An 18134-nucleotide genomic window follows, 5' to 3' on the forward strand; every position below is an offset into this window, starting at 1 on the left:
AAGCACAAGTACCTACTTTAGGGACAGCCTGGGTTTTTACCTTTCTAGTCCTACTAGCCCTGCAAAGCCTGCAGCACATTTGCACACCAGAAGAACTTTCTGGTGCTGATCCCAGAGACCTCTGCCACCCTGCTGATGCAGCTGTGCTTGCAGAAGCTTCTCCAAAAGGACATATGCCTGATGGGCCTTTGCTACTGAGGAGGCTTAAGGAAAGCAGCCTGACTTAGGCTTCAAATGCACAACCTTTCCCATCCCATGGCAACCTTTCCTCACTCTCCATCTCCACGCCTGTCAGCCAAGCAGGCTCTGTTTCGTGTATTCATCCAAAACACCAGCCAAAATCCCTCCTGAGATCTGTCAATCAGAGTAAGCAAAAGCAGGAAAACCTGTGTATTTGAACTATTTAACTTAATGTGGCTTGTTTAACACACGCAGGCAAGGGGACACGCACACAAGCAACTGAGACAGCAGACTGAGGGAGGTGGTGATCTTCAGCAGGGAAGAAGAAACAAGCGCCTTAAAACAATTAGTTCTTCCACCAACAGTCTGCAGGGCTGGCAAATGGTTTTCTTGACAGGAAGCAATTCTAAACTAAATCTGAACCAATATGAGATCATTTTCAGGCTTTTCAGAGTCCAGTTCAAAAGTGGTAAATTACAGGGAGCTTGATTTGCATCCACAAAAGAAAGGAATATCCCCTGCATAGTTTCTGGGAGTTCTGGACATTTCAGGGGTGGAAGAAGACAAGTTGGGCTTAGTGTTTTTAAGCGTGTTTTTTCCCCCCTCCACAGACTTAGTCAATCAACCACATGCAGAGGTGCATTGATTGCAGGCAGAGCTTCCAAACATCTAGAAACTCTCACCCCCCATTACTGCGAACAACAGCAGCTTTGTTCCATAGGAGTCCAACCAGCCTTACCGCTTATCTCCACCTCAAGGCAGAATAATCCTGGTTTCGGTAGCAAAACTATCCCTGCAGCAGCCAAACAAAACTTTGCTGAGAAGAGTTTATGATTTCAGGCAGAGAATCAACAAAGTCTTCTGGACTCCACAATCAATGAAAATGTGTTTTATAACGTCATTTAATCTAAAAGAGGAGAAAACCAGCCCGGGACAGATATAGTCTACAACAAAAGTGTTTCAGTAAGAAAGCTTTTCCCTTGAGGCAGCACACTTAAAACTGCAGAAACGCTAGATTCTCTGCTCATCATGGGAATCATGAAATATATCAGTGGGATGAAGCCAGACAAGTAAGAACAGCAAATTTACAATTGCTTAACATAGGTATTTAATTTGATATTTGCAGTCAGCCTCACTGAATATTAATGGCGAATGGTGAAAAAAGTTAAACATCTGCATATTTATCAAAATTAGCTCTATATTTTTAGCAATAAACCAAGTGGATTAGAATAATGATTTTTCAATTAGAATCTTTTCAGTACACATATTTCTAGAGGTTCACTTTCTTTTGTTCTCAAGCTGTTGAGGTAGAAGCTCAGCTCTTGTTTTTCAGTTTCCCAGTTGTCAGTAAAATCACATCTTACATAGTGTTCTTTTCCACCAGTGTCTGTAAGTCAGTGTCTCTGCCTCCCTGGATCTCAGGAGGGAGAAGCAGCACATGGAAGAAAATTTAGTGTCTTCCAAATGCTAATTCACTTGCTCAGGGTTCAGGGAATCCTCAAAGCACTGAGGAAATAGCTCCTGATCTTGCACACTGGCAACCAAAGAAAGGTTTAGAGCATTTTTATCAACCAGCTGACATCAGAACTGGAGCATAGTTTCCCTGTGGTGAGAGCAGTAAAGATATAACCAGCCCTTACTCAAACTCAGCTGAGGTGCTACTATGTATAAGAGAGACAGATCTGCTCAGGCCTCTTGGACAGGGGCTCTGAGCAACCTGATCTAGTTGAAGATGTCTCTGGTCATTTCAGGGGGGTTGGACTAGATGACCTCTAGAGGTCCCTTCCAACCCAAACCATCCTAGAATTCTGTAATTCTATGAATATACATACAAAGATCTTCTGGGGCACCAGGCACAAATCCAGCCATGGATTCATAAAGCTCTTCATCAGAGCCAGGATTCAAGGAACATTTCATTAACAGATCAGTGGATAGATGAGCCATGGACTCATAAACAGACTCATCCTCCTCGCCTTGCATCAGCTCTTCCTTAATGTGACTCTTCAGCATATCTGCAGTTTCCTGGAGAGGAAGGAGGGCAAGAAAAAAGAAATGTTAGTGTCTCATTTAAATAAAGAATCTGGAGAATCAAAGCAAGCAAAATATTTCTCACTCTCCCATCACTGATGGAAAAAAACCTTCTAAAAGCAGCCCATTCCCAAAGACTAAGGCTTCTCAAAGGAATTAAATCTCCACTACAGCTGTCTGGGCTCAGCCTTCAAGATCTATGTTGTAATAGTATGTAATGAAGGTGAAACAAGTTGGTGCTGACACATTCTGAATAGACATTATAGCCTCTCATTCCCTCAACTTCATGTCCTACTCGATGTCTGCAAACTCCTAGAACATAAGCAAAGCTCATTCTAAAAATACAAATGCTTGTCAAAGGCTACTTTGGCATAAGCGTAGCTGACCATAAGGGGGAAAGCTTGCCACATGCGGAGCACTTACAAGAAAGCAAAGTTTTAGCTTTGGCGTAGATTCAGTTTCAGTTTCTTGGCATTAGCAGCAGCAAGTAACACCCAGAGTGGGAGTACACAGACCCTTTTCTGTGAGATTAACAGGAAACCTCACAGCAGGCAGCTGTTCATGTAGTACAGGCAACTTTCGATTCACAGGACAGCAGAACCCTTTCTTACATATTTGCAACATGGGGTGGGAGAAGTGGGGGGAGGGCAGTGCAGATCTTCACCAAACCATGCAAGGGAGCAAAATTTCTCAGATATCTGTACTAGTGGTGCTTCTAGTCACTACCTTGCAGTGGACACACTGGTGCAGATGATTTGTGTACTCTGGTACTAAGCTGCACACACAGCTTGATGGTCAGTAAGCATGACCTACTCTTAACAGCTCTGTTACTGTGCTGGTGGAGAGGAGGACATGGGAGGAGCACAGTACGGCAGTAAAGAAGTTGGAAGGACTTCCTAAGCATCTCTTGCTTACCCCAATGCAAAGATTTTAATCACGGAATTTACAGTTTCTGCAGCCCTCCTAATCTCAGAACAGGGAATGACTTTTATTTAGCTCTCATGTATAACCCTAAATTCAGGCTTATGTCAAGAAGCAAGCTCCAAGTTTAAGAACCATCCATGCCTCCTCAATTGGGCTTAAACACTACTTAATTTGCTGGCAGAACCACACTAAGGCTGGCAGCTCTATCAATCACCCACCTCTCAGACAACTGTTAGGGACAATTACGCACAACTTTTCAACCGAAAGCAAAGGCAAATAAAATCCGCTCAAGAATTCACGTGATCTGAGTCAAGGAGCTGCTTGGTATTTTGACACATACAGGCTGGAAACAAATGGAAAAGAAAGGACAAACCCCAGGCACACCGAAGGACCCCACAGAAACAATTGCCTGGTGCAGCTGGAGCCAGGTCCATGTCACAATCTGGAAGTCAGAGTGCTGTTTTCTGGGGATCATAGAATCGTTTTGGTTGGAAAGGACCTTTAAGATCATCGACTCCAACCATTAACCTAACGCTACCAAGTCCACCACTAAACAATATCCCTAAGCACCACATCTACTTGTCTTTTAAATACCTCCAGGGATGGTGACTTCACCACTTCCCTGAGCAGCTTGTTCCACTGCTTGATAACCCTTTCTGTGAAGAAATTTTTCCTAATATCCAATCCAGACCTCCCCTGATGCAACTTGAAGCCGCTTCCTCTAGTCCTATCGCTTGTTACCTGGGAGAAGAGACCGACACCCACCTCACTGATCCGGATAGGATTAGCTTAAAGAGAACTGAATTGTGAACTGGGCTCCCAGAGAGAACAATGGACAGCTATCCTAACGCAGGAAGAAATGGATTTCAAGTGGAGCAGGCAGACTACACAGATCAGCTGTGAATGAGCTAATAAGCAATCCGGACTGTACTATGACTAATCAGAGAGCACCTCAGATTGTACCTGCCCAAACATATTCTGTACCCATATTACTCCCTAAAGAAGTGGGATGAAGGGGCTGCAGTTTTCCCAAGATCAGAGGTTAGAAGAGTACACCAGGCACCAACCACATCCGTGCAGAAACTTCATTAGATGGATGGAGGAGATAAGGAAACCCAGCATGGCAGTCTCTACTTCCATCTTATCTGCTCTGTGCAAAAGCCCCAAGAACTTCCCCAACTCCACAGAGATTCACCCAACCCTCCAGCCTGGAAGCTTTCAGTGTGGCTGGATGTCTGTCTTCTACATCCTACCACACCACACTGCACCTTTTATTACCCCATCACTCCTGCTCCCACAACACTAAGTGCCAAGCTTGATGCCACTGCCCACACCTGCTGTGGGACAATGCAGAAGGACTGCTGCTTCCTCTTACCACATATTCATCAATGAATTGGCGGAGGTCCTTAAAGCCATGCTTTTCTGCTATGGTGTTTGGATAGTGGCCATATTTGTTGGCTACACTGTAGGCCTGCAGTGCTCCAGGGCATGTAAGCAGCAAGGCAGTGAGGTTCTTCAGCCCGTATCTTGCAGAAAAGTGAAGCAGTGTTGGCAATTCCTCATCCCTCTGATCTATAAGAACAGGAGCCTGTTAGAATCTAAGTTTCTCTCTAGTTACAACACAGCCAGTAGGTAAGAAACAAAATTCCTAGTAAACACACAGACCAAAGCAGGTGTGAAAGCCCTGAAAAGTAGACATACAGTTTAAAAATGGAGATAACTGCACGAATTAACTGAGGTATCTAGTGCATCTCCATGCTTAAGTCCTATGACCTTTAGTGGGGAATCTGGCACTGTAATAGCGTAATGTATGTAGGATCACAGGTTTGCAAGGACCTCTTAGATCATCATTCCAGTAGGATCCAGCTGCTGTAAGGCAACCATGTCATGGTGCCACACCAGTCCAACTGCTGAGTGCCCACCTGTGCACCTTAGAGCAGAGTCATGAGATTGGGGGAAAAGGACTGGGCTGGGGAGAAACGTCACATGGGACTGGGAGAAGAACAAGGGAAAAAATATGAGAGACATTTTGGGGAGCATCATCTTTTCACTTTGGTTGTGTTTGAAGCTGTCTACATAGTTGTATCTGTCACAGTGCAAGGAAGTGAGACTGATGCATGTAATTAAAAAAAGGGTCACCCCACCCACATCATCAGAAATTTCGCTTTCTGGCTGAGATCCGAGATTTTTGAGACAGCCCGTGGAGGTACCACACACTGCGCTGTTAAGGCGGTCCAAGGTAAAACAACTGATACAGATGAAATTTAAAAAGAAAACAAAAATCTTTCAACTTACTTGTTGTCATATCTTCTTCTTCCAGCTGGTTGATTCCAAACAGGTGTAAGCCACTGGCAGGAATGTTCTTCTTGAGTGACTCAGTCAATAGTTTGTCCAGTGCTTCTATGCTGTATGGCACAATTTTAAAGGCCTAGAGATAAATGCAAAGTGATTTTGTTTGGGGGAGTCTGGAGATTCAGTTAAGGTGAGATTTATAAGGTGTTTGTTTATTTAGCACATATCAGAAAACAGTAGGCATGAGCACTGAAGGTAGCAATGTTCAGGTCAAACAAAGAACATGAATAGCTTCCTGGTCCAGAAAGAGAGTATCATTAATCTGAGCAGCTGAGAACCATACACTCCACAACAAGATGTATAATGAGAAAGTCACTCATGCAACTGGAAGTACAGGAAACTGTTACTTCCCACTTCCTTGACATGTATAATCTTAGTTCTGAAACTGTTCCAATGAAGTGTCACTCCTGCGCTAAGTATGAACTAGTCCATTTTGAATTACTCTGGTCTACATTCCGTGTTTGGCTTTTGGACTGGTTCTTAGCCAAAGACTGGGAAGCATGCCTATTCCCCAAGCAGAGGCACAGCCCAGTACCAACTGCTCCACAACTTGGGACTAAAACGAAAGGGAAAGAGAGTCTCCCCTGCCCCAGGTATGCTGGTGACTAACACCAATACTGTGTAGGCTTCTACTACATGGCTGATCAGGGACATGCAGGGAGGCAGCAAAGACAACATATCTGGAGAATTTGCTTGTGCAAGCTTTACCCCTCTAATAGGGTTCAGGTACCCCAACTGTGCAAAATATGATATGAGAACTGGCGAGTGGCTTTAAAGAAATAACTGCTAAGAATAAACAAATAATTTTATGTTACTCTACTTCATTCAGCTAGTATGAATCTTTGCTACCTTTTCACATCTTTTCCAAGAACCCTTAGGTACAAATTTCCAAACAATTTATTTCTTTATGGTACTTTCTGTTATATCAAGTTCTGTCGTACCAATCTTTTCAAGTCATCAAGGTCTAAATGTTTGTGGGTGTCTATTACAGGCCACCGGATCAGGATGAGGACGGTGATGAGGCCTTCTACAGGCAGCTGAGAGCAGTTTCGCAATTACAGGGCCTGGTTGTCATAGGGGATTTCAACTACCCTGATATTTGCTGGGAGGCCTACTCAGCCAACCATCCTCAGTCCAGGAGGTTCCTCCAGTGCATTGATGATAACTTTCTGATGCAAATGGTGGATGAGCCAACTAGGAGAGGAGCGCTGCTGGATCTTATCCTCACTAACAAGGAGGGTCTGGTTGAAGAGGTGAAGGTTGAGGGCAGCCTTGGTTGGAGCGACCATGAGATGGTAGAGTTCAGGATCTCACGTGGCAGGAACAGAATAGCTAGCAGAATTGCAACCCTGGACTTCAGTAGGGCCAACTTTGGCCTTTTCAAGCAATTGCTAGGGGAAATCCTATGGGACAGGGTACTAGAAGGTAAGGGGGCTCAAGATAGTTGGTTAGCATTCAAGGACTGCTTCTTCCGAGCTCAAGATCAGAGCATCCCAACAAGTAGGAAGTCAAGGAAGGGTACCAGGAGACCTGCATGGTTAAACAGGGAACTGCTGGGCAAACTCAAGTGGAAGAAGAGGGTGTACAGATCATAGAAGGAGGGGCTGGCCACTTGGGAGGAACATAAGTCTGTTGTCAGAGGATGTAGGGAGGCAACTAGGAAAGCTAAGGCCTCCTTGGAATTAAACCTTGCAAGAGAGGTCAAGGACAACAGAAAGGGCTTCTTCAAATACATTGCAGGTAAAGCCAACACTAGAGGCAATGTAGGCCCACTGATGAATGAGGTGGGGGCACTGGAGACAGAGGATAAAAAGAAGGCAGAGTTACTGAATGCCTTCTTTGCCTCTGTCTATACTGCTGGAGGCTGTCCTGAGGAGCCCCGGACCCCTGAGGCCCCAGAAGAAGTCAGGATAGAGGAGGAATCTGTCTTGGTAGATGAGGGCTGGGTCAGGGACCAATTAAGCAATCTGGACGTCCATAAATCCATGGGCCCTGATGGGATGCACCCGCGGGTGCTGAGGGAGCTGGCGGAAGTCATTGCTAGGCCACTCTCCATCATCTTTGCTAAGTCGTGGGCAACGGGAGAGGTGCCTGAGGACTGGAGGAAAGCGAATGTCACTCCGGTCTTCAAAAAGGGCAAGAAGGAGGACCCGGGTAACTATAGACCGGTCAGCCTCACCTCCATCCCCGGAAAGGTGATGGAACAACTTGTCCTTGGTGCTGTCTCTAGACACATCAAGGATAGGGGGATCATTAGGGGCACTCAGCATGGATTCACCAACGGGAAGTCATGCTCAACCAACTTGATAGCCTTTTATGAGGACATAACCCGGTGGATAGATGATGGTAAAGCTGTGGATGTGGTCTATCTCGATTTCAGTAAAGCGTTTGACACGGTCTCCCACAGCATCCTCGCAGCTAAACTGAGGAAGTGTGATCTGGATGATCGGGTAGTGAGGTGGATTGTGAACTGGCTGAAGGAAAGAAGCCAGAGAGTGGTGGTCAATGGGACAGAGTCCAGTTGGAGGCCTGTGTCTAGCGGAGTCCCTCAAGGGTCGGTACTAGGACCAGCACTATTCAATATATTCATTAATGACTTGGATGAGGGATTAGAGTGCGCTGTCAGCAAGTTCGCTGATGACACAAAACTGGGAGGAGTGGCTGACACAACGGAAGGCTGCGCAGCCATTCAGAGAGACCTGGACAGGCTGGAGAGTTGGGCGGGGAGAAATTTAATGAAATACAACAAGGGCAGGTGTAGAGTCCTGCATCTGGCAAGAATAACCCCATGTACCAGTACAAGTTGGGTGCAGACCTGTTGGAGACCAGCGTAGGGGAAAGGGACCTGGAGGTCCTAGTGGACAGCAGGATGACCATGAGCCAGCAATGTGCCCTTGTGGCCAAGAAGGCCAATGGCATCCTGGGGTGTATTAGAAGGGGTGTGGTCAGCAGGTCGAGAGAGGTTCTCCTCCCCCTCTACTCTGCCCTGGTGAGGCCGCATCTGGAATATTGTGTCCAGTTCTGGGCCCCTCAGTTCAAGAAGGACAGGGAACTGCTAGAGAGAGTCCAGCACAGAGCCACGAAGATGATTAAGGGGGTGGAACATCTCCCTTATGAGGAGAGGCTGAGGGAGCTGGGTCTCTTTAGCTTAGAGAAGAGGAGACGGAGGGGTGACCTCATTAATGTTTATAAATATGTAAAGGGCAAGTGTCATGAGGATGGAGCCAGGCTCTTCTCAGTGACATCCCTTGACAGGACAAGGGGCAACGGGTGCAAGCTGGAACACAGGAGGTTCCGCATAAATATGAGGAAAAACTTCTTTACGGTGAGGGTGACCGAACACTGGAACAGGCTGCCCAGAGAGGTTGTGGAGTCTCCTTCTCTGGAGACATTCAAAACCCGCCTGGACGCGTTCCTGTGTGATATGGTCTAGGCAATCCTGCTCCGGCAGGGGGATTGGACTAGATGATCTTCCGAGGTCCCTTCCAATCCCTAACATTCTGTGATTCTGTGATTCTGTAAGTGTTAATTGACTGCATTTTTTTTGTTAGTTGGATAGCCTGAGTCACCTTAGCCAGCTATTTTCTCCAGAGACAGAAAAAACACCCATGCTTTCACTAAAAGGGGATGTTAAGGTTATGTGAAAATCGCTAAATAATCTTGCATTTCTTCATTTCAGAAGAGCTACTTCATAGCAAGCACTTCTGCTTATGTCCACTTGTCTAGCCTTTGAAAGAGCTGGTTTCCAAAGCAGCTGTTTGCTAGAGTCATTACCTGGCACATGAACTGTACCGGGTTGGCTGCATTAGACAACAGACTGCTGATTTCCTCCATGTCGGTATGATAGGTGACACTTGTTTCTCCCACCATCAAGTCCCCTGAATATATCTGCAGATGCACTGTCCCAGAGGTTAAATCTTTGAAAAGAAAGAGAAGAAATCACCATTAAGAATGAACAATGGGAATGAGTTTGCATCAAATGCCCTGAAGATAGGAGGAATTTGGAGATACTGCCAGCTGGATACCAAAACAGTTTATGTTGTATTGAGTTCATGAAGAGTCATGAAAAAAAGGAGATTATGTTGGTCTGAGCACAAGGTAGGAAAGTACTTTGGAACTACCTTCTTCATAGCTATGTCAATGCACATCACCCATGACATGCTAGGTCCTCTGCTAACAGTAGTCTGGACCACTAATGTCAACAGTACACCACCTCAAACTAGAAAGCCTCACATCTCTCCACCTGTGGCTTTCTCTGGAGCAGTCTCTAAACTGTGCCATAAAATATGAGAGCTGGGGAAGACGGGGAGAGAAACCAAAAAAGTCACTAGGGATTTTGCAACACCTGTCAGCCTCACTAGTCTCTGAATGAAATAAAAGAATTCCAGCTTTGCAACTTTACCCACGCACAGGATTTATCTCCTGCCTGCACCTTGGAAGATTCTTGATGTTTTGTTCAGTGTGCATTCATAGGTCTGAACTTTCTCTTTGAAACACAAATATTTTGAATCCCACTGAAATTAATCTTTCCTTGTATATATGATTGGCTGTTAACAACTCAGGAAATGATGAAATAGTTACAGTCACGTGCAAAAGGAATTAAAAATATATTTCTCTTACTGTTAGAAACTGCAGAACTTACATAGTTGTACTCCCCATCAATGTGAAGGTCAGGTTTATAATTCAAAGTGCAAGTTAGTTTCCAGGTCCATGTTTAAATTATAAGTCTTGATTTAAGACAGATTAAGTTGAATATTTTTATGTGGGTGAGGTCACATTCTTTAAATCAATCCACCTCACTGACTTTATGGGAGTTGCTATAATGACTATTAGTCTCTATTTTCAGAGCTGTCACAATGACTCTTCAAGAGGACAGACCAAAGTAGATTAAATAAAATCATGCTGGGAAACTACTATCAATCTGTAAGGCTCCAAAATCTTGCCCCTAAAGTTTAGTGAACCTGAAGTTTAGACGACCTACAGTTTTGTAAATGTAAATACCTAGAGTGACAGAACATATCTAAATTAAAAGTCAAGCCAGGATAAATAGTTTCAGCTCTGATCACAGGCAGATCCTCACACATTAAGAACATGCTTTTATAGTCATGCAATTATTTACTGGCACTTACCTACCTTCTCTTGGTGCCCTGCCAATGCTAATATGGTGGTGGTTATAACATGCAGTTAAGTTCAAAGTGCTTTACAAGCTGCAATCGGCTCTGAGAACTCCCAGTAAGGTGTTTTCACACCGCAGCCCTGCCACTGCTGAGGGGAAAACAGAGCTCCCAAGCAGCAGTCTGTCTCAGTTCCTCATCACAAAAGTATCACAGATGAGAATGCAAGCTCAAGTTTTCCTGGCCTCAAGTTTTCCTGCATTGCAACCTTTACTCTTATCCCTCTGGCACTTTTCAGGACAGGCAGGTTGAGATAGAAAGGAAGCAACAGCGGGGAGGAGAGGGTAAAAATCTCAGCCCAGCTTACTTGGAGCCTCCACAGAGATTGTGTACTCATTCTCCATCTCGGCCACCACACGTACAGATGACGCATTCTCTGGAGAGAATTCAACTTCAGTTTTCACTTCGCCATCTAGTTTACATTTCATGATAATATAAACTGTTGTCTGCACCTGAAAGAAAAGACATTACAGCATGCAGGTTCACAACTTAAGAACACTTACTTTGTTAAGTCTCTTTCCTAGGGATTCTGTTGTCATTGCAACTAACCCATAAATTATTACGTGTCATTTTCACGGTCCTGAATGGATCATTTCAAAAGCATCTTCCAGTCAAGGAGTAACTGGGCAGGTGGGCTTCTGTTACAGCTTGCACCAGCATAAATACATGCATTAACCTGATAAAACTCCAGATTTATCAGCTAGATTTATAAAATTATTTAGCTTTAATTCTATCAGTCTCTTCCCTCAAGCAGCACAGCACCGTTCTAAACAGAAACAAAGGAAGAAACTTAGACTTTTTCCATCTGAGGGGATGCTATACTAAGAAATGCTGTTTTCCAGACAGGAAGCCATGATCCAAGATCTTTGGAGTCACTTGCAGGACATGCACCAGAATTGTCGTATTAGACTGTATCCAGGCTGTGGAATCAGTTGGTTCATTACAATCACTTTACTCCACTTGTCACCCTTAAATCTCACTGGAATGGAAGATGGGAAGTCAAGAGTGTGAACCTGCCTCACAGCACACAAGACAAGCAGCTATGTTAATGAGACAATCTGTCAATAAGTGACATTGCAGCCTAGACAACTCTGGGCACTGCATGTTATCAAGCTACTTCTGGGCGTAGGGAACCGAGCTCATGAAACAGAGACATTGAGAACAGGGGGCTGAGAGGGAAGGTGACAGAAAAGGAATTAGGGACTAACTCCCAGGCCTGTAAAGCTGTCCATTACAGAGCAGCATAATGGGTTGCACCAGCCCACACTAAGAATGTAGCCCAAGGAGTGGACATACAGTACCCCACACCGTATGCGGTCAGGCTGCGCCACTGGATGGTCCCCGGTGCTCTTGGATGATCCATGTTCTTCACTCATGGCAAGTCTCTGGGAGTAAACTGGGTTCTTCTCGTCTTCTGTTTCTGTATCAGTCACAGAGTCACAGCCTGAGTCTAAAATAAAGCATACAGAGTCCTGTTACGTCACTCCCCTTTGCTGAAAATGCATATCATACACATCCATCCTGAGAAACAGCCAGGGGGGTCGTGGGGTGGAACTTGCTATTCTTCTTAAAGTAATGGTCAGAAAAGGGGATCTAGTTGAAGAAAGGGAAACTACAGAGCTTCCTCTTTTTTTTCTTCCCTTAAGAGGATTGCTGTGGAATAGTCACAAAGACACAAAAGGGCTGGAGTAGCACTGAACATACTTATGAAACAAACAACAATGCCACTCTTTGCTGAGATGGACAGTCCGTTCTCATGTTAGATAGGAAAATTAGTACATCAATGTCTAATATAAGAATGATCAGCAACTGGACTTGTCTGACTCCAGCTGCGCTCTGAGTACATTGTAGGATGGGAAGCAGCCTTTAGTCTTCCTCTCCTAAAGTAAATGAAGAAAACCAACTTTTCTTTCATTTCAGTAGTATCTTTAGTTTTTTGGACCCTGCTTATATTGCTCACCCCAACTCCCAAGTTCATTATTGTGTCGACAAAATCCAATATGAGGCAGTAGTCTGAAGGGATCCTGTCCCTTGAGCAAGAACTATAAGCTCCTGTATCTACACAAGAGTGAAATTGAAACGCGCCAGAGCCTTTGCATTGAAGAATAACAGTACTCTACCCAAACAGACCCAAGAGTAGAAGTAAACACCTGTAACCCTACAATCTGTGTGTATAAAACAATGTTCTCATTCCTGTTCCTCTGTAACAGCATGGATATTTATGGAAGAGCAAACAAACTTAATTGATGTCACTGGCTGCAAAAAAAAACCTAGCAAGAATTAAAATAGATTACACATCTCCTACCCCTGCCAGGAAATACTTTTCCCAACTAGAGAAAGGAAACAACAGATGATTCTGTATCTACTTAGTAGAGAGCGCTTTCTTATCTAGTTTCTGCCTCGTGATTCCCATGATTCACACCTTTTTTCCCCTGTCTCCCAAAACATGGGGTGAAAGTCACTGACTTCCCCTTGTAGGAAAACTAGCATGAATTCTTAAAACACTTATCTCCCATGGCCAAAATTTTCCAAACCTTGGAAAACTGTGGTGCAGTCAAGGATCTAAGACAACATTTTGGAAGTTATTTGTTATTTGCTACTTACTGTAAAACACATCTGTAAAGAGCAGTACAAATTATTTATTAGATAAAATCTCAGATTTGGACTGGCAGCGTTTTTGTATTAGTAAGAAAGGTTCTATTTAAAATGCTCAGTCCTGATGAGAAAGACCTAAGTGACCAACCACACCATCTAATCTGTGGCATCCATACAGCGATGGTGCCAACAGTCCAGGTTTTGCTCCGAATTCCCCAGCCTCTGGGTACATCAAGCTTCCACAAATCAAGAGAGCCAAAGTTATTAAAGCAGGTTTCTATTAGGAGTTCACGTCCTGCTAGTTTCAAACAGCAAAGCTAGAAGTCAGTCAGGAATTTAAATCTAGACTTCTTCATCATTATTATTATTACCAGAGACTTAAACTTAGGGTATTTGAAATTCTTTGTCATGCACATTTTTTTTTGTAATATATTCTACGCATTTAAATGGGATCTTATGAATTATATGAATGCAACTTTGCTTTCAGGAAACAGGTTTTAAGCCACAAAGTTTTAGCAAATCATTCAGGTGGAATTTTTGTCACAAATAGTGGCGCATATACGCTTAACTTCAAGTATGTGAATCACTCCACATGGCAAATAAGCCTACTCACACGAGTACAAGTAGATTGCTGCTTTCATTTTTGCTGTAGAAAGAGTACAGCCAAAAATCTGCAGCTCTATAAAGTTCAAGTAAGGCATCACCACCAACATCGACATTTCTTAAACAAACCTAGAACAGTACATGTAATTTAGCAAATAGATTTTAATACTGCACCAACACAAATCTGCAGATTTAACTAAGAAATACTTTGACACAAGGCTATGTACTGAAGGTACTTCTGGATTTTCAGACAGTGGTACTAACTATTATAGAAAATGGACTGAGGTTTTAAATTCCTTACCTCAATATTTTAATTGATACTGTCTAAAGTCATCAGCTGCAAGAGCCAGACCCCAATTTTGGGAATGCTTCCTTAGAGAAAGGTGGACTGCTCCCACCTGGGAGTGCCAGGCTGCCCAGCTGCACAGAAGAAAATAAAGCACTGGTCCCATGTTCTTCCCTTACGTGATAACTATCATGTCAGGCATTTGGCATATGCAGAGCAAGACACCATGTCTTTTGGGGAGGAGGAGAAGACGCAAGTGTTACTAGAATAGTGTCTCTGCAATCTCTGTTGGTTATTTCCAATATGACTAAATCAGAAAGACTAAGCTCCACGCAGATAAGAGAGAGCCAATAATGGCCAAATTACAGCAAAGCATTAATGTTCCTGCAACGTATGTACAAGCTGACACTTGCCAGCATCCTGACACTAAGGGCATCATCCTGACCCCAATACGGAACCATAAGTGTGGTAATTTGTACCTCACTCGCCCAACATATGGTCCATTTCAGGGGAAAATGAAACCTAAAGCTGTGGATCGCAGCTACAACATCTACAGTAAGCAAGGATAAGAGGGGAGCATGGAGAGAACAAACGCCTTGGTCTCTCTGCTCTACTGATGTTATTTGATACTAGAAACAAATTAGCAGATAAAGAATAACTTGAGCTTTTAAGAAGTTCTGGCATTGTCTGATCCTGTCTTGCACTTCCGCATTCTTGTAACAGAGTTGACTGCACAGAGGTCATATGCAAGAACAGAGCTGTTAGGTAATACAGGAAGATGCAAGCAATGTTAATCAGTAATTGGATTAACAGCTGACAGAACAGGCACTTGGAGTTTCGGGTATGAGTTATTCATCTGTTTTTTTCATTCAGAAAATTCCAAAATTGCAAATTACCAACTTCCCACATAAGCAGTGAAGTGATGCGATGGTCATCTTGCAAATTCCAGTCATGTGCTACTGACCTGTGAACGTGCAAGCACTGGAAGAGGAAACCGTCCCATTAGATTCAATAATACCCATGCTCTAAAGGGACATGTTGTTAGATCAGGCTTCCCACTGAGATACTTGAGTAATGACAACCCATTTGCATACACAGATTCAGCAATTATATCATTGTAATTATACCCAGGCTAGAGAGGCCATCACTGAGGACATTAACAGACTCATTAGAAAGTTAAGTGAATACCTGAATTGAGCTTCTCCATGAGCAGCTGCTGTAGGTCAACAGTTCGTGGTTATAAAGGGCTCTGCCTTGACTGTAGGGCCTTTCTGTTCCCCTTTAAAAGAAGGCTACCTCAGGCCACGCTTGACAGTCTGTGAAATACTTGTGAGCGTAGCAGCAAGGGGAGGAGATGCGGTCCAAGAAACCCAACCACATTTCCCCTTGAAGAACATGCCCCCCTCCAGGAAGCGTCAGTAGCTGAGCTACAGAGAGCAGCCCTGCGCCGGCCCCTTCTCACCTGCCGTGCCAGGCTCCCCCCACAGCTGCCCTGCAGAAACTCACCCCCAGAAGAAGCCCAGGGAAAATGCAGGCATGGCCACACGCTTCACAAGCCATTTAGCAGCTTTAGAAACTAATATGAAGCAGCCAGTTATTTTGACCTGTTGCAGTACAGTGCATGCAGCTCGCTCTGTCATCCATTTCCTCCTGGCGAAGCTGGCAGGCTATCGGCATGGAGCCGACAGCTGTGGTTTCTCAGAAGTCAGCCCTTACACCACAGGACACGTGAACGCTCGGAAGGAGTCAGCAGCCTGTCCCGACCACTCTGTCATCCAGATATTAATGCAAATGGCATGACTGGGCAACAGCTTGTCCCTATAGGTTCCATATGTGCAGACTATCCCCTTGCTGGCATCTGTGAACACTTCCCACTCTGTCCATCAACCATCTCACCAGCTGGTACAACTAGCTCTCATGAGGCCTCAGGCTTTCACCTCAGTACACTCAGAGCAAGAGGGAAGGCCCTCAAAGAGAGTTCCTGCTAGCACCTGAAGCTTGCAACTGGCCAGCCTCCTTTTCCAAGTGCAAACAAGGACATTAAGTCTCTCAGAGCAACACAGCTGCTTTTGCAAGAAGCAGGCAGAGTACTGACAATGTAGTCAGGGAAAGCAGGGAAAGTTATCTTTCATCATGCTAACCTCAGAGCCCTTGCTTTATCAAGGAGATACATACTCAGCAGTGAAACATCTTGTGATAACCCCTCAAAACTGGGTTATACTGTAGCAACATTTCCCCTTTGAACAGAGTGGAGAGAAGCATGCAGAAAAGCAGCAGGTGAGAAGAAAAAAACACAGGAAAATGTAAGACTTTGTAAAACTGTCCATACAGAACAAATAAAGTATGGGACATCTCCCCCCTCCTCTCCAAGCAGCTCATCTACAAGCATAGCACCTAAAACCAGATCTTCAGTTCTACAAAGGAAGTGGTCACGTTTCATTTGTCCTGGGAAGCTGGAAGTTAACAATAAACTAGTTCTCATCCTCCATCGAGGAAACAAGCTGTATTTTACTATGCCAAGTTTTGCTTGAGCCAATGCACGCACACATACTTGTGCATCCCTTAGGGAAGCTGTATCCTTACAAAGAACACAACTGGGTTATTAAGAGACCTGTTGACAGGACCCATGTTTCAGCAAATCGTGAAAAGCCAGAAGGTAAGTTGTGTTTACCTTTGTAACCTACTAAGACAATATATATCCTTAATACTCAAAAACATACGTTACTCCACAGTTCCTCTATAAAGCACATCTCATCCAAACTTCAAGGAACAAGTATCCTTTGTTATACTTTAAAACTATAGACATGTAACCGAAAGGAGAAAAATGTCTTTGCAGTGGAGTGCAAGAGGCTTTCATGATCTTCATGAAAATTTAACCCAAGTGAATGAATCTGTTCACTTTTCTTGGTTCAGTGTTCTCAAGTGCTGCTTCCAAGTTATTTTATAACTTCATCTTTGAAACAAAAAGGATATGGAGAAAGCTGAGTCACCAAAAGTTGTTTACAAAGCCAAGGGCAACTTCATGTCACTCCTGTAAATACTGGAAGGTAGGGATGAGAAAGTGGCCAATGAATACCATACTTGGGTTGCAGGAACGGGAAACTCAGCACATAGTTCTGAAAACAGTGAGGTTAAGAAAGGAAAGTCTAAAAAGCCGCAAGAGTAGAGAGGACACTGAAGAGAAAGCAAGAAGAAAAAATACAAAAAATACCAGACATTAGAAAAGAATGGTAAAATAAAAACCTCAAGCAGGTGAGGAATTGGCAGAGAACAGGAAGGTAACCCACATGATCAAAGGTACCCTCTGTGGGAATATTCCTGTTTAGGGACAAATGTCACCAGTAACTTCCACTGGCTGCTTGGGCTGGGCTCAGCTTTTAATTATTCCTTGTACTCATTATTAATGTCAGATGAGAAATGGCACTGAGGAGGCAAAGTCAGCTGCAAAGCAACTGTGATCAGAGTGATGCATATAACTGCCACACCTCACAGGACACTTTCTGATGTGTAGAAGCACAGGTAGGAATCCCAGATGGGAAGTCCTTCCTGCATTAGCAATGGATGGAAATGGGAACTGGATTAACATGCCTCTGGAATTCTTGTCATGGATATGCCACACAAGTAACAGCTGGGAAACTGCCTACCACACATCATCTGCCCCAGCAACGCTTCTCAGTCTCCTCTGCCTTGACTGCAGATGACTGCTGGATGGGCTCTTATAGTTCAGTTTGGGATGACTGGTCTGCAGCCCCCACTTCTTCAGTAGCTGAGGAAGGTACACTCTTGATCTATAAAGCTGCAGGTTGTATGAAGACACCATCCACAAAGATCTAAACACAGGGAAGTTTCACAGAAGCTCAGCAATTTCCCTAAGATGACAAGATAACACACAGTAAACCTATCACAGATTAAAGAGGAAATGGCAACTTGTGACTTCCTGCAAAACTCTTTCAAACTTAACAGCTCTTGTTCATTCACAAGCAGCCCTGAGC

At 44.1% G+C, this 18134-nt stretch overlaps 1 protein-coding gene across 1 annotated transcript in view; it reads right to left on the bottom strand.

Annotated features, from left to right (window-relative positions):
* Positions 1 to 18134, bottom strand: part of PIK3AP1 (phosphoinositide-3-kinase adaptor protein 1) — a 47351-nt gene that overhangs the window by 12926 nt on the left and 16291 nt on the right. The window contains exons 3-8 of the mRNA XM_068399412.1: positions 11960 to 12108; positions 10966 to 11110; positions 9259 to 9401; positions 5428 to 5560; positions 4508 to 4704; positions 2013 to 2202 (exon numbers count right to left, since the gene is read on the bottom strand). Coding sequence (XP_068255513.1) covers positions 2013 to 2202; positions 4508 to 4704; positions 5428 to 5560; positions 9259 to 9401; positions 10966 to 11110; positions 11960 to 12108 — 957 coding nt within the window. The remainder of the gene's footprint in view (positions 1 to 2012; positions 2203 to 4507; positions 4705 to 5427; positions 5561 to 9258; positions 9402 to 10965; positions 11111 to 11959; positions 12109 to 18134) is intronic.

The sequence above is a fragment of the Nyctibius grandis genome, chromosome 4 (assembly GCF_013368605.1).
Source record: "Nyctibius grandis isolate bNycGra1 chromosome 4, bNycGra1.pri, whole genome shotgun sequence".
Taxonomy (NCBI): domain Eukaryota; kingdom Metazoa; phylum Chordata; class Aves; order Nyctibiiformes; family Nyctibiidae; genus Nyctibius; species Nyctibius grandis.